The sequence below is a fragment of the Elgaria multicarinata genome, chromosome 7 (genome assembly GCF_023053635.1).
Source record: "Elgaria multicarinata webbii isolate HBS135686 ecotype San Diego chromosome 7, rElgMul1.1.pri, whole genome shotgun sequence".
In the NCBI taxonomy this organism is placed as follows: domain Eukaryota; kingdom Metazoa; phylum Chordata; class Lepidosauria; order Squamata; family Anguidae; genus Elgaria; species Elgaria multicarinata.
Genome location: NC_086177.1, coordinates 797,865 through 816,406, shown reverse-complemented (window position 1 = coordinate 816,406; position 18,542 = coordinate 797,865). Strand labels below are relative to the sequence as shown.

Sequence of the window (18,542 nt, the reverse complement as noted above, 5' to 3'; positions counted from 1 at the left end):
CCTCTGTTTCCACTGTTGACGAAGGTGCTGGCCAAAATCCAGTCGGACAGCATCCTTATCACACCGTGGTGGCCTCGACAGACGTGGTTCTCCCACGCCCTTCGACTGTCGGACGGGAATTACATCAGACTCCCGCCGATACCGACACTGTTGTCTCGACACCAGGGCAGGGTTCGACACGCAAACCTGTCGACCCTCAAGATGACGGCATGGAGAATATCATCCATTCCTCCTCTCGTACCAAGGATTTAACTGTAGACCATATATTGTTGGCATCACTAAAGCCTTCAACAAGAAAGTCTTACGCGGCAAAGTGGCAGAGATTTCAAACTTTTGCCTTGGGAAATGATCAAGCACCTGAATCTTGCCCTTTGTCATTGATTCTCAAATACCTATTGGCACTTTATCAGCAGGGACTTAAACTCACTTCCATCAGAGTTCACCTAGCGGCTATTACGTCTTTTCATCGAGGCATGGATGGTTTTACACCTTTTGTACATCCAACATCGAGGAAATTTCTAAAAGGACTTAAAAATACGATACCAACAGTAAAGTGTATCATTCCACCATGGAGCCTGTCAGTGGTGCTACAGGCATTGACAAAGAAGCCCTTCGAGCCCATGGCCTTATCTGACCTTAGGCTTCTAACATTCAAGACTGTCTTTTTAGTAGCCATCACTTCTGCTAGACGTGCAAGTGAGCTTAGAGCTCTCAGGATAGATGCTCCTTACACTATCTTTCACAAAGATAAGGTTGTGTTACGCACAGACCCTGCCTTCTTGCCTAAGGTAGTGTCAACCTTTCATCTGTCCCAATATATCACTCTACCAGCTTTCTTTCCGAATCCAACAACACCTGTTGAGTTTTCTTTACATACACTTGATGTAAGGAGAGCTCTTGCCTTTTACAAGGCTAGGACAGAGAGTTTTAGGAAAACAAAGCAATTGTTTATTTGTTATGGAGAGCCTTCTAAGGGACTCCCTGTTTCATGCCACCATCTGTCACGCTGGATTGTAGAGACAATTGAACTTGCCTATTCTATCTCTAAACTAGAGCTGGTGAAACCTGTGACAGCTCATTCTACCAGAGCCGTCGCAACATCTGTTGCTTTTGGCAGAGGTGTTCCCTTGACAGAAGTCTGTAGAGCTGCAACGTGGTCCACTCCGTCCACGTTTGTTAGGCACTACAGTTTGGACACCCGTGCGAGGCAGGACTGCTCGTTTGGGAGGACAGTGCTCTCGGAGATCTTCAGATGATGCACCAACCCACCTCCAAAGATATGTCAGCTTGCTACTCGCCCATATGTGTGATGCATAGAGACCACGAAGAAGAAATGCAGGTTGCTTACCTGTAACTGTAGTTCTTCGAGTGGTCATCTATGCATTCACACAACCCACCCACCATCCCCACTTGGTGGTGTGAGACTTACAAATGACACAGTTATATGTGGAATGTACTTTATTTTATTTACACTCATGTTTATGGGGGCACAATGTCGGACTCCTGTAAACTGAGGTAAGGGCGGGAACCCCATGGACATACGCGGTAGCGTGGGGGAGGGGTTCCCGCCAAAACCGTTCCACTCAGCTATAGAAGGTTCCGGTCTGGTCTCTGCGCGGGCGCAAAGCCCATATGTGTGAATGCATAGATGACCACTCGAAGAACTACAGTTACAGGTAAGCAACCTGCATTTCCCTCCTATTTCTGAAATAAAGGACAAACTAGAGGTAATTCAAATGGAAAATATAATCTTACCGTAGCTGCTAAGGGATAGCTGAAGCATCCATAAACTAAGTCTACAGTCAAAACAGGCTTTCAGTAAAGCGCTGCATGGAAAGAACCTATACACAGCAGGTTTAGGTGCCATAGTGCAGTTCATTGGGATTTTATTTACTAAGTACTGGTTATGTCCAAAGTCTCATTAAAGAGTGGATAACCACAGAAGTCTGCTCCTAATTACACTACTTGCAAGGTCCTAGAGCATGTGGCTTCCGTTCTCACAACATATGAGGCACAAAGTGAACTGTTACAATTCAACACATATGGTATTGCTCCAGATATGGTAATGTACAATCAGCCTATATTATACTATGAAAAATACATATAAAATGCATATCAAAATAATGGCAAGTAAAAACAAAATACAGTTCAAGATACAGTTCTAAGCGTAGGAACAGAATTATAACCGTGGGATCCAGTTGCACTCTTCATTGAGACCCTGTGACTGTGTTGCTCTTAAAGTGAAGATCCAAAATATTTCCCTCCTTAATTGATGATATAGTCTAGTCTCTTTCAGTTGTCCAAGATCTAAGATCTTTGTCCTCGTGTCCCATGTCCACAAAGTGCTTTACGAAAGGTGCCTGGAAGTCTTTTAGAATGGATGCAGCTTTGGAGTTCACAGATCCGGGTTCTGATGGTTCTCGAGGTCAGCAGATTGCATGGACACTGATTAGCGTAAATCACTCCCTTGGTGAAACAATTCACAAACTTCTTAATATAGTATATTCTCTTCTATTGCTGCAATTCCTACATAGTCTAAACATTTGAGAGTAGGGCAGATTTCAAGTGACCAGGGTGAAAACTGTCATAATCCAAAAAGGAATTGACATCTGTGGGTTTCTTATATACCCCGTCTGTAGCCAGTTGTTTTCAAGTCTAACCTCCACATCTAGAAAATTTATTTTACAATGATGGTGATTGATTAAAAACTGAATAGACTCCTGTATGTTGTTCACATATCTTTCAAACCCCTTAAATTGTTCCTGCGAACCTACACAGATGATAAAGATGTCAACTAGAAAAGTCTTGTATAGTACTATATGTTCTACATATTCATTCCTAGCTGATCGGATGTGTTCACATTCCCATTGATTCATATATATGTTTGCCAATTCCAGGGCAAATATACACCCCATGGCAGTGCCTGATACCTGCCAATAATATTCCCTTTCAAATTGAAAAAAGTTGTATTTTTTTTTTTTGAGAGAGAGAGAGAGAGAAAGAGAGAGAGAGCTAATTCAGCCAAAGAACAGATTAATGCTGTGATGGGGAAGACCCAGTCGTTCTCTTATTTTGGGTGTATTCAATCATTTCCACTGTTTGTGTTTGTGGAATGCTGGTGTACAATGACACCACATCCATGGTAACTAGTGAAACCATTTGTTCTTTTAAATCTATTTTGTTTATACACTGCAAAAAGTGCATTGTATCCTGTAGGTAAGAACCTATTAATGGTATAAACGGTTTAAGAAAATAATCAACAAAACTTGACAGAGGTTCCAAAAGAGAGCCACACCCCGAGATGATTGAGCGTCCTAGTACAGGGGATGTGGACTTTTGGTAGAAGGTAAAATTGAGGGACCCTTCTGTATCTAACAAGAATTCATAACTAGAATTAGAGATCTGCCCTTCTATCAAAACTTCATCCAATATCTTAACTTTTCCCCTCTTAATGCTATCGGTGGGGTTTTGTCTACTTTATCCATCATTACCAGTGCACCCCTTTACTGGCTTGTTTGAAGATAATTTTTGGCATTTTTGCAGGTTTTTTAATGCTAAACATTATTTCTTGGTCATATTTTGCCATGGGGAAACTGGTGTTTTTTCTATTTGTTGTAGTTCCCTCAATACCAAATCCTCAAACACCTCTACTCTTGGATTTTTTGAAGCTGGATTGAATGTAGATTTTGGTTTGAATGGCAATATAGACTGTTCCACCCTGGTCACTTGATAAAAATCTGCTAATCTAATCTTCCTGAATAGTTGCTGGAGTTCAATCATTGAGGCAAAGGAATTACATCTTGGAGTTGGGACAAAGGAGAGTAATTTCTGGAGTACCCTCAATTCTACTGTGCTACAGGGTCTTTTAGATAAATGTACCACTTAGGTTTTTAGAATTTTCCTTCTGTATGTTCTGGGTTCAGCAGGTCTGGACCTCTTCCCATACCCCTTGCTTGATTGAATGCCAAAAAAGTCCTCCCTGAACTAGATACGGAGGGTTCTGACCATGAGCCTTCACTGGGTTCCCATCCTAACCCCTCAGTGTCCCTTTCTTCAATGCTGGTATCTATAGTCCTATTCAATGACCATTCATCATTGCTACTATCTATGGTTCTGTTGAAAGAGACAGATTTTCCCATCAACCCTGGGTGTAATTGATGACCCTATTCAAACGACACGCTAAGCCACAGTGCTAAGCACTTTGAGCAAAACATTATGGCTTAATGTGTCATGTGAACCATGACTTAGCATGATGTGTGAACCATTCCTAACCATGGTGGCTACATAACACGATTTAAACATACTCACTAACCATTTGCTTCAAAAGGGTTAGCAGCCTAACCATGGCTTAAGGTGTTGTCTGAACAGGCCCATTATCTTGATGTTGTGCAGACTTCTACTGTTACTTTCTACTGTTAGTCTTTCCCTACCCTGTGCCTGCTTACCCTTCCCTGTACCTGTTTGCATTCTCTTCCCCTCCTTATTGTTTTACTATGATTTTATTAGAATGTAAGCCTATGTGGCAGGGTCTTGCTATTTACTGTTTTACTCTGTACAGCACCATGTACATTGATGGTGCTATATAAATAAATAATAATAATAATAATAAATAATAATGTATACAGGTCTCTCTGGCTTATGCCACCTATATACCTTATTCTCCTCATAATCTTGAAGATCTCTCTGAAATTTCTTGAATTTAGAGGCTTTTATTTCTTGACATTGTTTTGTAATCCTTATCTATTCTTTCTAACTGGTCCCCATACACTTTGTTTCACCTCCTGATTAAGCTTGTTAACCTCTTCTTTAGATTAGGCCTGTGTAACCTCTCCCCGAACCGTTTCAGATCCTTCTGGATCGGGCCTGAACCGGTTTGAGTGGATCCAAACCTCCCCGATCTGCTCCGGAACTGGATCTGGAGTGAGATCCAGAGGTTCGGATCGATATTTGGTCCCCATTTTGTCCCCCTTCCCCACTTACTTGCCTCCATGGAGGCAGGTAAGTGAGGTAGGGGGGACAAAATGGGGGCTAAATAAGCACCCCTCCCCCCTTACCTGGCTCCGCTGTCCACTGCCACATGGACCGCGGTGGCGGCGGAGCCAGGTAAGCCCTCCTTCCCCCTTACCTGGCTCTGCCGCCGCCGCTGCATGGACTGCGGCAGTGGTGCCAGGTAAGCCCCCCTCCCCCACTTTCCTGGCTCTGCTGCCATCGCAGTACAGACCACAGTGGCAGACGGGGGAGCCAGGTAAGCTCCCCTCCCTGCTTACCTGGCTCCAAAGCTTCGGAACGGTCTGAATCGCTTCGGACCATCCTGAACCGCTTCGGGCCGATCCAGACCTCCCTAATCCAATCCAGAACCAGGCTTCAGAGGTCCGGATCAGCCCGCTCCACTTCGGATCCGGGGATTCGTAACAGAGCAGAGCACACCTCTACTTTAGATGTCTCTATCAGAAGGACCATGAGGTCCAAAGAGTATTTGTTCGAGACGGCGTACCATTTTTCTTTAAATTTTTCATTGTTTGGAAACATTCCTGGTTCCTTAAGAATTCTTAAATCCCTGGGGGTTCTTTTAGAATTTGTGCCCATGTTGCCTGAATCTTTTGTTGTGTGTTATTTTTTTTCACAGGGCTTGAGAATATACAGGATGGGCAGCAGAGAATTGCCTTTTCCTGCTTCAAGCTGGCTGCAGACCAGAACTATAGCAAATCTCAGTTCAATGTGGGGTTGTGTTATGAACATGGAAGAGGCACTAAGAAGAACATGGCCAAGGTCCTTCAAACTCTTTTATATTACTTGGCCTGTATGTTTCTTTTATATGCAGAATAATTGCAAAGGAGCACATTAGTTTGCTAGGTAGTGTCCAGAATTTATTAGAACACATGGACATGTTGAATAATTCCAAAATATTTGTATTACCGCCAAAGAAACACCTGCCTTCTCTCTGAGGAAGGTATACAAAAGAATGTAGAAATTGATGTGTAGGTGTACACCATTGCAGATTATACAGGGAGAGGGGGGAGGGCTGTAGGTCTCATTGATACACCAGTCCCCATTTTAAATACCATAGAGACCATTTCTGTATTAGCACGTGCTCACAATTTTGTTTCTCTTGATATTCATGAATCACAACCCAGAAGGTGGCAATGGGGCACCTCTCAAGTTCATTTCACACATTGGTTTTGTAACCCCAGGAATGAAAATATGGCTGTAAGGGCCACTGGAGATTGGGGCACTCCTGCCTTGTCTAGACCTCTCACTTAGTGTATGCCGATACCTCAATTTTCCAGGCTGTCTGCCCCTTCTTCTTGTGACCTGAGCTGAAAAGGACAACGCTCCACACTTTTATATGCTTAGAGCAGATGTGGAAACTTCTGGCCCCTGGGCTGGATGCAGCCTATGGAGTCTTACCAACAGGATGCTCTTTCAGCAGCAAAGGCTTAAAATGGCCACGAGGGGGGTTGCAGCTAGGAGGGAAGGGTTCAACTTTCCTTCTCCGTATGCTGTGACACAGACCCCTCCCACCATTGCAGCTTTGAAAAGACGTTCCATTGGTGCCAAATGACACTGCAGCATGGGAGCAATTGTGATTGTATCTGGGGAGGGAAAGCTTAAGCCCCCTCATTTAATGGTACTCTGCGTTTGATATGTGTATGTAAGGTGGCCTGACCCACTGTTTATAGGGGAAGGTGCCCACCTTTGGCATGCAGCATCTGGAATGGAATGCAGCCCTGGGGCCAAAAACGTTTCCTGCTCCAGCCTTAGGGCTCATGGAAAACCACCTTCTTCCATTTGAGCCTGCCTGGGTTTTATGATCTTGAAGGAGGCCCTTCTCTTGGTACTGTCACATGTATTTGAGGCACATATATTTCTTTTATTGTTTTAAACACAATTTTAGTTTAACATTTTTAGTTCCTATGATCATTAGATGCCTTAGGTGCCGTTTTCTTGATGGAAAGGGAGGGTACAAAAATAAATAGAAAGAAAGAAAGAAAGAAAGAAAGAAAGAAAGACACCAAATCAAGAGTCTCCTGCCAAATTCTAGTTCAACTCCTGCCTTAGTACTGTTCCCTTTATCACATTGTTTCTCACCAATAGATCCCAACAGATCATAATTATTCCTATTATAAGGAGAAACTTGCAACGGAATAGTGCTCTTAAGAACAATGCTTTTCATTGAGGAGAGTATTTGTCACAATCAATCACATTGGGAGAGTGGAGAGAATGGCCATTGCAATTGTTGCAATGACCCAGTTCATCTTTCTCACTAGCCTAGCTGAGCTTCCACTTCCTTGAGTTCTTTATCAAAGAGAGATTGAAGTGAAGCTTTTCCCTGTGAAAAGTAAAGCTTTTTTTCCAGGCAATGATATCTGAAATATCTATGGAGTGCATCTTTTCTGAGTATTTCAGTATAGTAGAAGTTCACTTTTACTGGCTAAAAGAATACTTATTAGCTTGAAGCTCTAAAAAAAAAAGCCCCACTAAAAGTACTTCCAGTTTCTCTGTTTTAGAAAAATAAGAGGATTACATTATGCATGTATTTTCAACTTCAGTCAAAAATCACTAAATAAATGATGGCTATATATCACCTCCAGGATAACTTCTCAGTAACAATGGCTGGAGAACTGTGGTGCTCATGTCTTGACTGTGGCCTTCTCATGGGCATCTGGCACCGGAATGCTGGACTAGACAGGTCTGATCCAGCATGGTGATTCTTAAGTTAACTAAAGATAACTAAACATCTGTGATGAGATATAATTCAGTATTAGCTGGGAGACTGACTGGGCTCAGGCAACACAATAACCCACAATGGGTTAAATAAGCCATGGTGGTTTATTTAATCCATCGTGGATTATCATGTCATCTGGCAGGATTACTTTATTTAACCTACAATGGCTTATAGGGCAAAAAGTTACTTGTTATATGTTATTATATGATATATAGCACACTCTTTCTCTGATTATGCTTCCTAGGCCGCCCTCTACTATCAGCGAGCAGCTCACCAGGGGCACCCCAGGGCCCAATGCTGCTATGCTAAGTGGCTTCTCCACCACTGTCCCAGAACAGAAAATGGCAATATAAAGGAAGCAGTTGCTGGACCAGGCACCCATTGCAGGGCTGACCCAGGTGAGCATCAGGTAGAGTTCTGGTATAGTGCTCAAAAGAGAAGTGGGTCTCACTAAGGCGATGGCATTTATACATAGTGAAATTAATAGGCTTCTATACCTCTATTTTTCCAGGCTTTGTTCTTTCCTGGCGCCCACGCTTCAGTTCACTAAATTAAATGGCTCTGTATACTCCATGATCTTGCTATGTAAAATGAGTGCTGTTGGCTGGGCTTTTCATTTTAATTACTTTGTCAAGCACAGACTCAACCAAGTTTCTCACATCTCACCATTTTTAGAGGGCACTGCATGCCAATAGGCCCTAAATCAGAACTCAGGAAGAAAGAAGGCAATGCTCACAGCTTAAGCAATGCCTCTGATAGATATTTGACAGTTCTCATCACTTTGAGGCCCGAAGGCCATGTTCAGGATGCAACCTATTTCTGTATTAGGGGTTCTTTGTCTGTATGGAAGTTGCCTGCTTCTCTGTGATGATTACTCATCACGGAAACAATTTAGCTAGAGGTGAAGTGTTCGGTTTTTTAAAAATTTCCTTTCATTTATTACATTTCTATACTGCCCCATAGCTGAAGCTCCCTGGGCGGTTCACAAAAATAAGAATAATCTTCCACTGATGCATGGAGATATTTAAGCATGTAACTCTTCCATTGAAATAACTGAGCTTAATGCAACCCTAAGCATGTTAACTCAGAGTTCTATTCAATGGGATGTATATGAAGGTAAGTGTACTTAAGATTGTAGCCTAAAAGTGCTTAACTTTGGCTAGATTTTTGGCCTTTTTCTCTTACAGTGTGCCAGGGAAGATGAGATACCCGGTATGAAAAGTTAGCAAAAACTTTGCTTTGTGGCAGGCACAAGCCTGTCTTGGGGTGCTCTGTCAGAAGGGCAAGTAGAGTGTGCAGAAGTACTTGCATATGTCAACCAAGAGTGGGATCAGGTATTTTCCCCCTGACTTCTCCCTACAAGCTCCAAAGGTTTATTTATTTTATTTATTTTAGCATTTTTATCCCGCCCTTTAGCCAAAAAGGTTCTCAAGGCGGCTTACAAAAATATTTCTTAAGACAGTCCCTGCCCACAGGCTTACAATCTAAAAAACCTGACACAAAAGGAAAGGGGATTGGGAGGGAGGAAGAAAAAAAGAAGCAGCAAATTCAGGCACTAGATTCTTAGTTGCAAAGTTCAGCAGCAGCTTCCTTTATTATTTATTTATTTATTTATTTATTTAAGCATTTTTTATGCCGCCATTCAGCCAAAAAAGGCTCTCACAGTGGCTTACAAAAATATTTCATAAGTCAGTCACTGCCCACAGGCTTACAATCTAAAAGAAAAGGAAAGGTGATTGGGAGGGAGGAGGAGGTGGGAAAGAAAAGCAAATTCAGGCACTACAATCTTAGTTGCAAAGTTCAGCAGTTACAGTTGACAGTTAGCAGCAGGAGGGAGGGGGCTCTCAGCTGGAGCTGGACCCAGGCACGATGGAGAGGTGCCTGGCTGCTGCTTCCTCCCTCACTGGTGACCTCTCCAGAGACAGTAGGTAGCAGGAGGGAGGGGGCTCTCAGCTGGAGCTGGACCCAGGCACGGTGGAGAGGTGCCTGGCTGCTGCTTCCTCCCCCACTGGTGGTCTCTGCAGAGACAGTTGGTAGCAGGAGGGAGGGGGCTCTCAGCTGGAGCTGGACCCAGGCACAATGGTGGAGAGGTGCCTGGCTGCTGCTTCCTCCCCACTGATGGCCTCTGGATGGCCATTGATTGGCAGAACATTTCAAATCTTCAAAGAAAGATTCAGTCCCCGCCTCCTTGGCTCCCCCTCCGCCCTGAATTACGTAGTCTTTCTCTTTTACCTGCTGAGGGCAGACTTTTTTGGAGCTCACAAGCTGCAAGGGGAGAAATTTGACAGAAAGGTAGCCTCCCTCCACCCGCACCTCCATTTTAGGAGGGACCTTGTGGTGGAGTGGATTGGGCCTCTATTCTCCCCAGGCTTCCTCCATGCTGGAGCTGCTCCAGAGGCCCATCTGTTCTTTTACCACCCGTGCCCCCTAGTTCAGAGCAGACCCAGAGATGGCAGCATTTCAGGGGAAAAGGCTCTCTGGACCACTTTTAATGGACCAGCCCTGCCAGAGCCTGAAGACCACACACCTCTATGAAGAGGGGACTCAGTTCCTTGTCTTCCCACCACGGAGCAGTTTGGAAGGGAGGGAGGGGGGCTCATGCTGCTAAGCCCCTTTTCTCTTCTGAAGCTCCGCTTTTCACTGCCACCCACACGCCGCCTCCTACTGGCCTCGGCTCTGGATATGCAGGCCGCTCCCTCCTCAGCACTTCCACAGCACAAACTCAACTTCTTGTGAGCCATCGAGGCTTGGGCAGCCTATCTATTTTGGTGCCAAGCAAAAAGGCCTCTTGCCAAGCAAGCAGGCCTCTCACATCTGGGGAGGGGCCCTCCTGCTGTGAGACTTTGTTCAGGCTTTGTAGCTCAAGGCACTGAGGGCCTTCCGTCACAGCCTCCTGGCTGATCATAGAATAGCAGAGTTGGAAGGGGCCTACAAGGCCATCGAGTCCAACCCCCTGCTCAATGCAGGAATCCACCCTAAAGCATCCCTGACAGATGCTTGTCCAGCTGCCTCTTGAAGGCCTCCACAACCTCCCCAGGTAACTGATTCCATTGTCATACTGCTCTAACAGTCAGGAGGTTTTTCCTGATGTCCAGCTGGAATCTGGCTTCCTTTAACTTGAGCCCATTATTCCGTGTCCTGCACTCTGGGAGGATCGAGAAGAGATCCTGGCCCTCCTCTGTGTGACAACCTTTTAAGTATTTAAAGAGTGCTATCATGTCTCCCCTCAATCTTCTCTTCTCCAGGCTAAACATGCTCAGTTCTTTCAGTCTCTCTTCATAGGGCTTTGTTTCCAGACCCCTGATAATCCTGGTTGCCCTCCTCTGAACATGCTCCAGCTTGTCTGCATCCTTCTTGAATTGTGGAGCTCAGAACTGGACGCAATACTCTAGATGAGGCCTAACCAGGGCCGAATAGAGAGGAACCAGTACCTCACGTGATTTGGAAGATGAAGTTAAGCAAGGCTGTGCCTGGGCAGTAACTGGATGGGAGTCCGCTCCTGAATGTTCTCTCCAAACAGCCAGTATAGCACAGTGGGGAAATGGACCCAGCTGTGCAGTCAGAGGTTGGCAGTTTGATTTCCCTCCGGGGGAGAAGACTTCTCCGGCTGCTCTGGCCCTGTATTAGGGTTCAGCCTATCAGAAATACACACTCCCATGCTTTTGTGGGTCATACTCCCCCAGCCAAAGAAATTAACTTCCCCAGTCTGGCCCACCTCTCACTACAGGCACACACCCTTTTAAGGGGCTGTGGCTCAGCAGTAGAGCACCTGCCTCTCCTGCAGAATATCCCAGGTTCAACTCCCAGCCTCTCCAGGTAGGGCTGGAAAGGTCTTCCATCTCTCCCTCAGATCTCTCCAAAGATGAACAGGATTGTCTCTTGGAGAAATCTGAGAAATAGGACTGAATCCTGTCTCAATTTAGGGCTTTGAGGGCAGAGGCCAAGGTCTTGCAAGCATCCCCACAGGCAGGGATGAGACTCAGTCCCAACCAAGAAAAAGTACCTTCCATACCCAAGATGGCAAACACACCTTTAAGTCTAAAACACCAGGAAGTGCTGGCTGAAGCACCCTGATTAGAAGAGGGGGAAGATGACACCTCCTCGACTGAGGAGGTTGAGCACTCAGGTTCTGACAGTGAAGCCATTCCTGACTCCCATCAGCCTTTCTTTCCCTGGAGGTTCTTCTAACGCATGTTCACCAGAAGAGGATGCTCCATTGAGTGGCAACAGATACCGCCGTTCCGCATTGAGCACCTCCACAGCCTTTCCTTCAGATCTCAGCTTCAAGGAATTGGTCTTACAGGAATGCAGGGCCCAACAAATATCACCACGCCTCCCAAATCATGGCTCTCTCTATCTCTTTCCACTGCTTTGCCAAGAAGAAGGAGCCCCTCCCACCACATCTCTGGTGGATGCAGCAGCTGTAGCTTGGGGGACAGAAATGTTACTGGCCCTTCTGCAGGGGAGGTTCCACACAAAGGCATTCTGGACCGAAAGAAAAGGCCCTCATCAACACAGCATTGAGACCATGACACCCTCCCTTGGGATTTTATTGTGGGATTTTATTTTGCCATATCTGCCCTATCCTGGCTCGCTGGGCTGAAAGAGACCTTCCCATCAGAGCAGGTTCCACCATCTGCTTTCACCAAAAAATTCCATGCCTCTAGCCATTTTAGCCAACAGATGCCTACATTGCTTCACCCTCTCGGCCGAGGCTGTAAGTCTCAAAGTGTCAGCAAGGAGACACTTAAGGCTCAAGAACTGAAGACTGATTCTTCTTCCAAAGCCAACCTTTTGAGCCTGCCTTTTGAAGGGAGATGTATATTCGGGCTGGCTCTGGACAAGATTTTCCAGGACTTGTCTGAAAAGAAGAAACTTCCTCTGTTGACTGCCCATTACTATTATTATTATTATTATTATTATTATTATTTATTTATTTATTTATTTATTTATTTATATAGCACCATCAGTGTACATCAGTCCTTTTGATGCAACAAGCCTTCCTCCCCTGCCTACCAGGATCCAGATCACAACCTCACAGGCCTCGTGGAAGATTTCATCCCAGATAAACCTGGAGACCCAGCAGGGTAGGTCATAGGGCCAAGTAGCTCCTTCCCCAAGAAAGATCGACTCCTTTGCCCTTCCCATCAGGGACAGGTCAGTAGGCAGTTGGCTGACCCAGTTTGCCCAGGCCTAGACACACAGGTCATGGGACAGCTGGCTCCTAGACATGGTGGCGAGGGACGATCCCTTAGAGCTTGCCCTGAGGCCTCAGGATTGATTCCTCTCCTTCCTCTCAAGATCAGGAGGCTGCCAGTCATTCTTTGACAGCAGCATGATAGAACTGCTTCCTGCCTCCAAAAGGCACATATGTTTCTACTCAACAGTTTTTCCTGTCATAAAAAGGGGAGGAGTGGCATGCCTGATTCTCACCCTCAGTGATCTCTTTCTTCACTGCACTGCGTGGAGACCTTGTCCAACATAGTCCAAGCTGTCCCACCAGTTGCTTTCCTGGCCTCAGTGGACCTGCAGGACGCATATCTACATATTGCCATTTGCAGCCAACACAGACTTTTCTTGCAGTTTTGTGCCCAGGGCCTATAATGTCGGTTCAAGGTGCTCCTGCTCGTCCTCTTCTGTCCCCGAGTTTCCACCAGGATTCTGGTGGCGGTTGTGGTCATCCTCAGAGTGCAGGGGGTGGCAATGTTTGCCTATCTGGATGACTGGCTGGTGGCCACCTCCTTCCAGCAGGCTGTTTGGGCAGTCAGCCTAACAGCCAGTCGCCTTATCTTGATGGGCTTCCTCATAAACCAAATAATAATTTTTAAAAAGCCACTGTCAACCCCCCTCACTTCAGCACCTTGGGGTGATCCTGATCATGACAGAGTTTTCCATGACAGAGTCTGGCTCCCCATAGAGAACAGACACAGTTACAGGCTCTCAGGAGGCCCACTCATCACTCCACCTTCCTCTGTTCATCCTCTCCACCTGTTAGCCATGCTGGTCTCCTGTCTCAGGATTGTTCCATGGGCACTGCTCTGTCTTCAACATACTGTCCTTCCTGGCTCTTCTACTGGAGGAGATCACAAATTCAGTCCAAATGCAGATCAGCCTCACTAGGAAAGTTTGTCAGTCCCTGGACTGGTGGCTCTTGCATCTACCCCAAAGAAAAGGGGTGCCTTCTCACAATAAGAGACAGGAGAGTAGTAACACCTGATGCTTGCCTAGAGGGGTGGGGTGCTGTATGGGTCTCCTATGAAACCGACAGGAGATGGGCCTACACATGCTCCCTAGAGCTCCGGGCCATCCACTTTACTCTTCTAGCAGCAGAACATCTGGTTCTGACCCAATCAAGTTCTGACCCAATCAGACTGCACAGCAGTGGTCCTTATGTAAATCAAGAGGGATCACAATCAGATGCTCTGCACAGGGAGGTGATTCCCCTCCTAGTGGTATGAGCAGTAGGTCATCCCTGTCTCTCTGTGGTGTGCACGTAAAGGACATTATAACGTAGTAGTGGACTGACTAAGCTAACTGGGATTTAATCCAACCGAAGGGGCCTTCATTCCCAGGCATTCAACCTGGTGAGGGGTAACTTCAGGAATCTGTGCTTGGACGTATTCACTTCCGCACAAAACATGAAAGTCCCAGTGTTTTTCAGCAGACATTGGGGCCCAGGGCCAAACACCCTGAATACCAGGTGGCCAAGGAGCCTGCTATATGCCTTACTCTACTAGCCACCCTACCCTTAGTCCTGACTCAGGTGGAATTTCAGGGGGCGAAAATAATTCTTATTGCCCTATAATGGCCCCAGAGACATTCCCCCCACCCGGTCTCCTAAGCTGGCAGTGGGTCGTCCATACCACCTCTCCCTGTCCAGGGCTCTCCTTTGCCAGGGCTCCAGCCTGCATTGGAACCAGGGGTTCCTTGGGTTGGCAGCCTTGAAGCCGAGCACAATAAACTAGCGGCCTTGGGGTACTCAGGGAAGGACTTTGCAGCTCTAGGGCCCCCACCACCTATGGGGCCACTTGGGAAGTCTTTATCTCTAGGTGTACCAATCCTTTCTGGTCTTTGTGCTTGCCCTGGTACTGTTCCTTCAGTCCAGTTTGTACAAGAGCCTTAAACGTAACAATCTCAGGTGCCAGGTTTCTAGCATAGCTAGTTGTGCAGGACTGTAATGCTCCCCAGGGCATTACATCCCACACTCATGTCACTCGCTTCCTTTCAAACCCTTGTGTAAGCTGCCACGTCACTCTCTAGCTTTTGTTGAAGTCTGCCATCCTGGTGGCAATCACACCCACCAGGAAAATTTCTGAATTGGGAGCACTGTCGGCTTCGTATACCTTGTGTCCGTTCTTCACTGGCAGGGTGGTTTTCCTCCTGTATCCTGGCTTCTGCCCTGTTTCCACAGAGTACAGGAGTTGGTCCTGTCTTCCTTGTACCCATTCCTCAGCTTCCTTGTGAGAAGGCTTGGCGCTCCCTTGACCTACACAGGGTTCTTGAAGTTTACATCATCCATACCAGTCCTTTTAAGTTTCGTCAGGCCCTGTTCATTATTTTTGGTTGTAACAAGACAGAAAAGCACCAGGTTAAGACTTTCCTCTTTGCCCAGGCATATGGCAGTACATCTTAATCACCCACGTTTATTTTTTAACGGTTTTTAATGCTTTATGTGTGTATGTTCTGTGTTTTAAAATTTTAAATTTTGTATACTTGTGTTTATCTCAATTTTAGAATTTCTGTAAACCGCCCAGAGAGCTCTGGCTATGGGGGCGGTATATAAGTGTAATAAATAAATAAATAAATAAAATAAGAGTGCCTTGGCCCCCTTCCTTGCTGTAGGGAATCAAAGCTCGCATAGCAGAGACCTATAAGGCATCTCAACTCCCTAAGCCTATAGAAATCTTAGTACATTCTACTAGAGGGGCTTCCACTGCATGGACCCTTCAGTCCAGAGCTTCCTGGAAAAAGGTGGGTAGGGCAGCCACATGTTACCCATTTCAATATTTAGGAGTAGTTAGATGCCGATGGCTGTTTCTCAATGAATCTGGGGAGGATGGCCTTTCTCCCTTTTTTGTTGTTGTTGTTGTCTCCCAGCCTGTAATGCTATATCTTTGGTATATCCATCCTTTTGGAGCTTGTAGGGAGAAGTCAGGGGGAAATACAGCTGTTACACTTACCATGAGCTGTTTTTCCCTGATTTCTTCCCATGTAGCTCTAAACCTGCCCGTTCTTGCCAGTTAGAGGGTGGAGATTGAACAAGAACTCTCTTCTGCCTCTCCAGGTAGACTTTATTGCTTACTTCGCTTCTAAACTCATACTTTTTGCTATTTGGTGTTGTTTCGTCATTTGTTGACTAGTTCAGTAAAGGGTTTTCTACAATATCCTTTGGTTGTTGTCCCTCTGGCTCAGTTATTTTGGAGGGGGAATGTGGCTTCCTATTGTCTTCTGTTGTCCTTCCGGACTGGGTTTTCCTCTAGACTTGGCAATTACTTTGACTAGGGAATTCAGGGAGGAGCCAAGGAGGCAGGGAGTGAATCTTTCTTTGAAGATTTGAAATCAATGGGCAGCCAGAGGCTAACCCATACCTTTGGAGCTACTCCAGGAGAAGTCAGGGAAAAACAGCTCATGGTAAGCTATATTTTCCAGAAAAGCCTGATTTCCAATTTGGTGCAACATAGAACCATTCAGACCAATACTAAGCAGAATGTTTGATGCTGGAATAAATCACTTACTAATCAAACACTGGGAATGGTATCATCAAGTATAGGCAATTCTCTACAGCTTTTCCGGAATGATCCATGCCTGTGATCACATTATCAGCAAATGTTTATGCATCTGTCTTGTTGCAGTTTGGTGGAGTATTAATAAAGAGAACATACTATTTACAAAGCATCTATGCCTAATTAATTGTCAACTAGAAACAAGTATCAGAATCCTATACTCATTATCAAATTCCAGATATTTAAAGTATTTTTTCCATACTCCTCAGCCAAAAAGGCTCACGGAGTAGCTTACATGCTATCAGTAAAACAAGACAATCCCTGTCTGCAGGCTTACAATCTAAAGTCACCCAACAAAAATGGGCCGAGAAGGTGAATATGGGAGGAAAGTAATCTTTCAGTAGAGCTGATGGAATGGCCCTGCTTTCCCTGAGCTGTGGGATGCTGGGAGATGTAGGACTTATTTCTTTCTAAACATGCATAGGGTTGCACACTAAATCATTTTGCTCATACGAATTAAACAATCATATTATCTTGGGAGCATGACCACCTTGCAGCACAGAAAGCTGCAGCACTGTGCTGCGATAATGTGAATACTGGGCCTTAGTCTACACACACAGAGACACATACACACACGTGCACTGCTAGCAACTACAGTTGTAGAATTTGTAATTCTAAAAAATAGTTCACATATCAGGTACATACACTTGCACTGATATTGCTAGGTTATACATAGACTCTTAAACACATGTATTTGCATGTAGAGTTCTTTGAGCAGATTTCATTCAGGGGTTGGCTATGAAAAGGGCTTTGGAGCCCCCCAGAACCTGCTGAACGAAAACATTACCAGCAAGCAGCTTCTGCAAACTACACAGGAGGAGATAGCAGGTACTAGGCTGGGGACTTGGTACTGAGGGGAGTGTGGAATGATACTTACTGGAGAATAAGTGAATATGACCAAGAAGAAAGATCTTGGTGAAAGCGTAGGGCTGCCATCACCCATATCCGCCTGCCCACACTTTAAGATCAGCAAGAGAGGCCCTTCTCATTTGCCCACTTGTGAGAGCAGTTAGGTGGGCAACCATATGTGAGAGGCCCTACTCTGCAGTGGTCCCAGGGGTCTGCCATGCTCCATCATTGCAGGCTTTTAAGAAGGCCTTGAAAACATAGTGGGAGAGGGTCAAAAAGGGTTAATTTTCTATTACCATATCTGCTGTGTTTTGCCTTCAGAACGTAAGCTACTGCAAATGTAATAATTATGTGATATTCTCTCTTTCTCTCAGCTGTGCACCACTGGTATCAGTTACCGTTGGCAGAGAGAACATTCTCATCCAGCCCCTGCCTTCAGAGCCTGGATCAGCCATTGACTCCTCATGTGTCTCTTGAGCTGCATCACTCTTGGAGCACAGGAAGCCTCAGAGATGTGGCAAATAGCTCTGTGATGCCTAGTCCAAGTTTTTCAGATGGCTTCTCCTTCAAGCTACAGTTCTTAGCCTAGCTCCTGGAATACAATTAGCTAACAAGACTAATGAGGAAACATTCTTCTCAGAAAATGTTGGTTCTGGTTCTGGCTAGCACTACTTTTTAAGAAACAAAAAGATATGGACATTACAGGGAATGTCCATGTCTGTATTTGTTAGTTCCCCAAATAAATTTCAGCTTGGGAATTGTATCAATAAATGTTGCAGCCAAATAAAGCAGGTCTGATGGTGTAACCAATTTTCAACTAATTTTTCTGCTCTCATATACCATTCAGAACTCTGAGGAGAGCAAAAGTGTTCATCTGTTGTAGGTCAGGACCTACCGCAAAGTTCAGTAGCTTATAGAAGCTAATAAGCAGCTTTCAATGTCTGATACAACTTGAGTCTGCCCTGATTTTCACTTAATATCAGGCTACAGCTACTACTACAGCTACTAAATACGATCCCTGGGGAAGGTAACAGCAACCCACCCCAGTATTCTTGCCATGAAAACTAAATGGATCAGTACAACCAGAGATATGTCGGTATACCATCGGAAGATGGGACCCACAGGTCGGAAGATGGTCAAAATGCTACAGGGGAGGAACAGAGGTTAAGTTCAACTAGGCCCAG

General features: G+C 45.3%; 1 protein-coding gene across 1 annotated transcript in view; it reads left to right on the top strand.

Moving 5' to 3' along the window:
- DELE1 (DAP3 binding cell death enhancer 1) overlaps positions 1 to 18,164 on the top strand; it is a 44,862-nt gene extending 26,698 nt beyond the window's left edge. Inside the window, exons 8-10 of the mRNA XM_063130033.1 lie at positions 5,627 to 5,769; positions 7,971 to 8,124; positions 17,733 to 18,164. Coding sequence (XP_062986103.1) covers positions 5,627 to 5,769; positions 7,971 to 8,124; positions 17,733 to 17,947 — 512 coding nt within the window. The 3' untranslated portion in view covers positions 17,948 to 18,164. The remainder of the gene's footprint in view (positions 1 to 5,626; positions 5,770 to 7,970; positions 8,125 to 17,732) is intronic.
- The last annotated feature ends 378 nt before the right edge of the window (positions 18,165 to 18,542 follow it).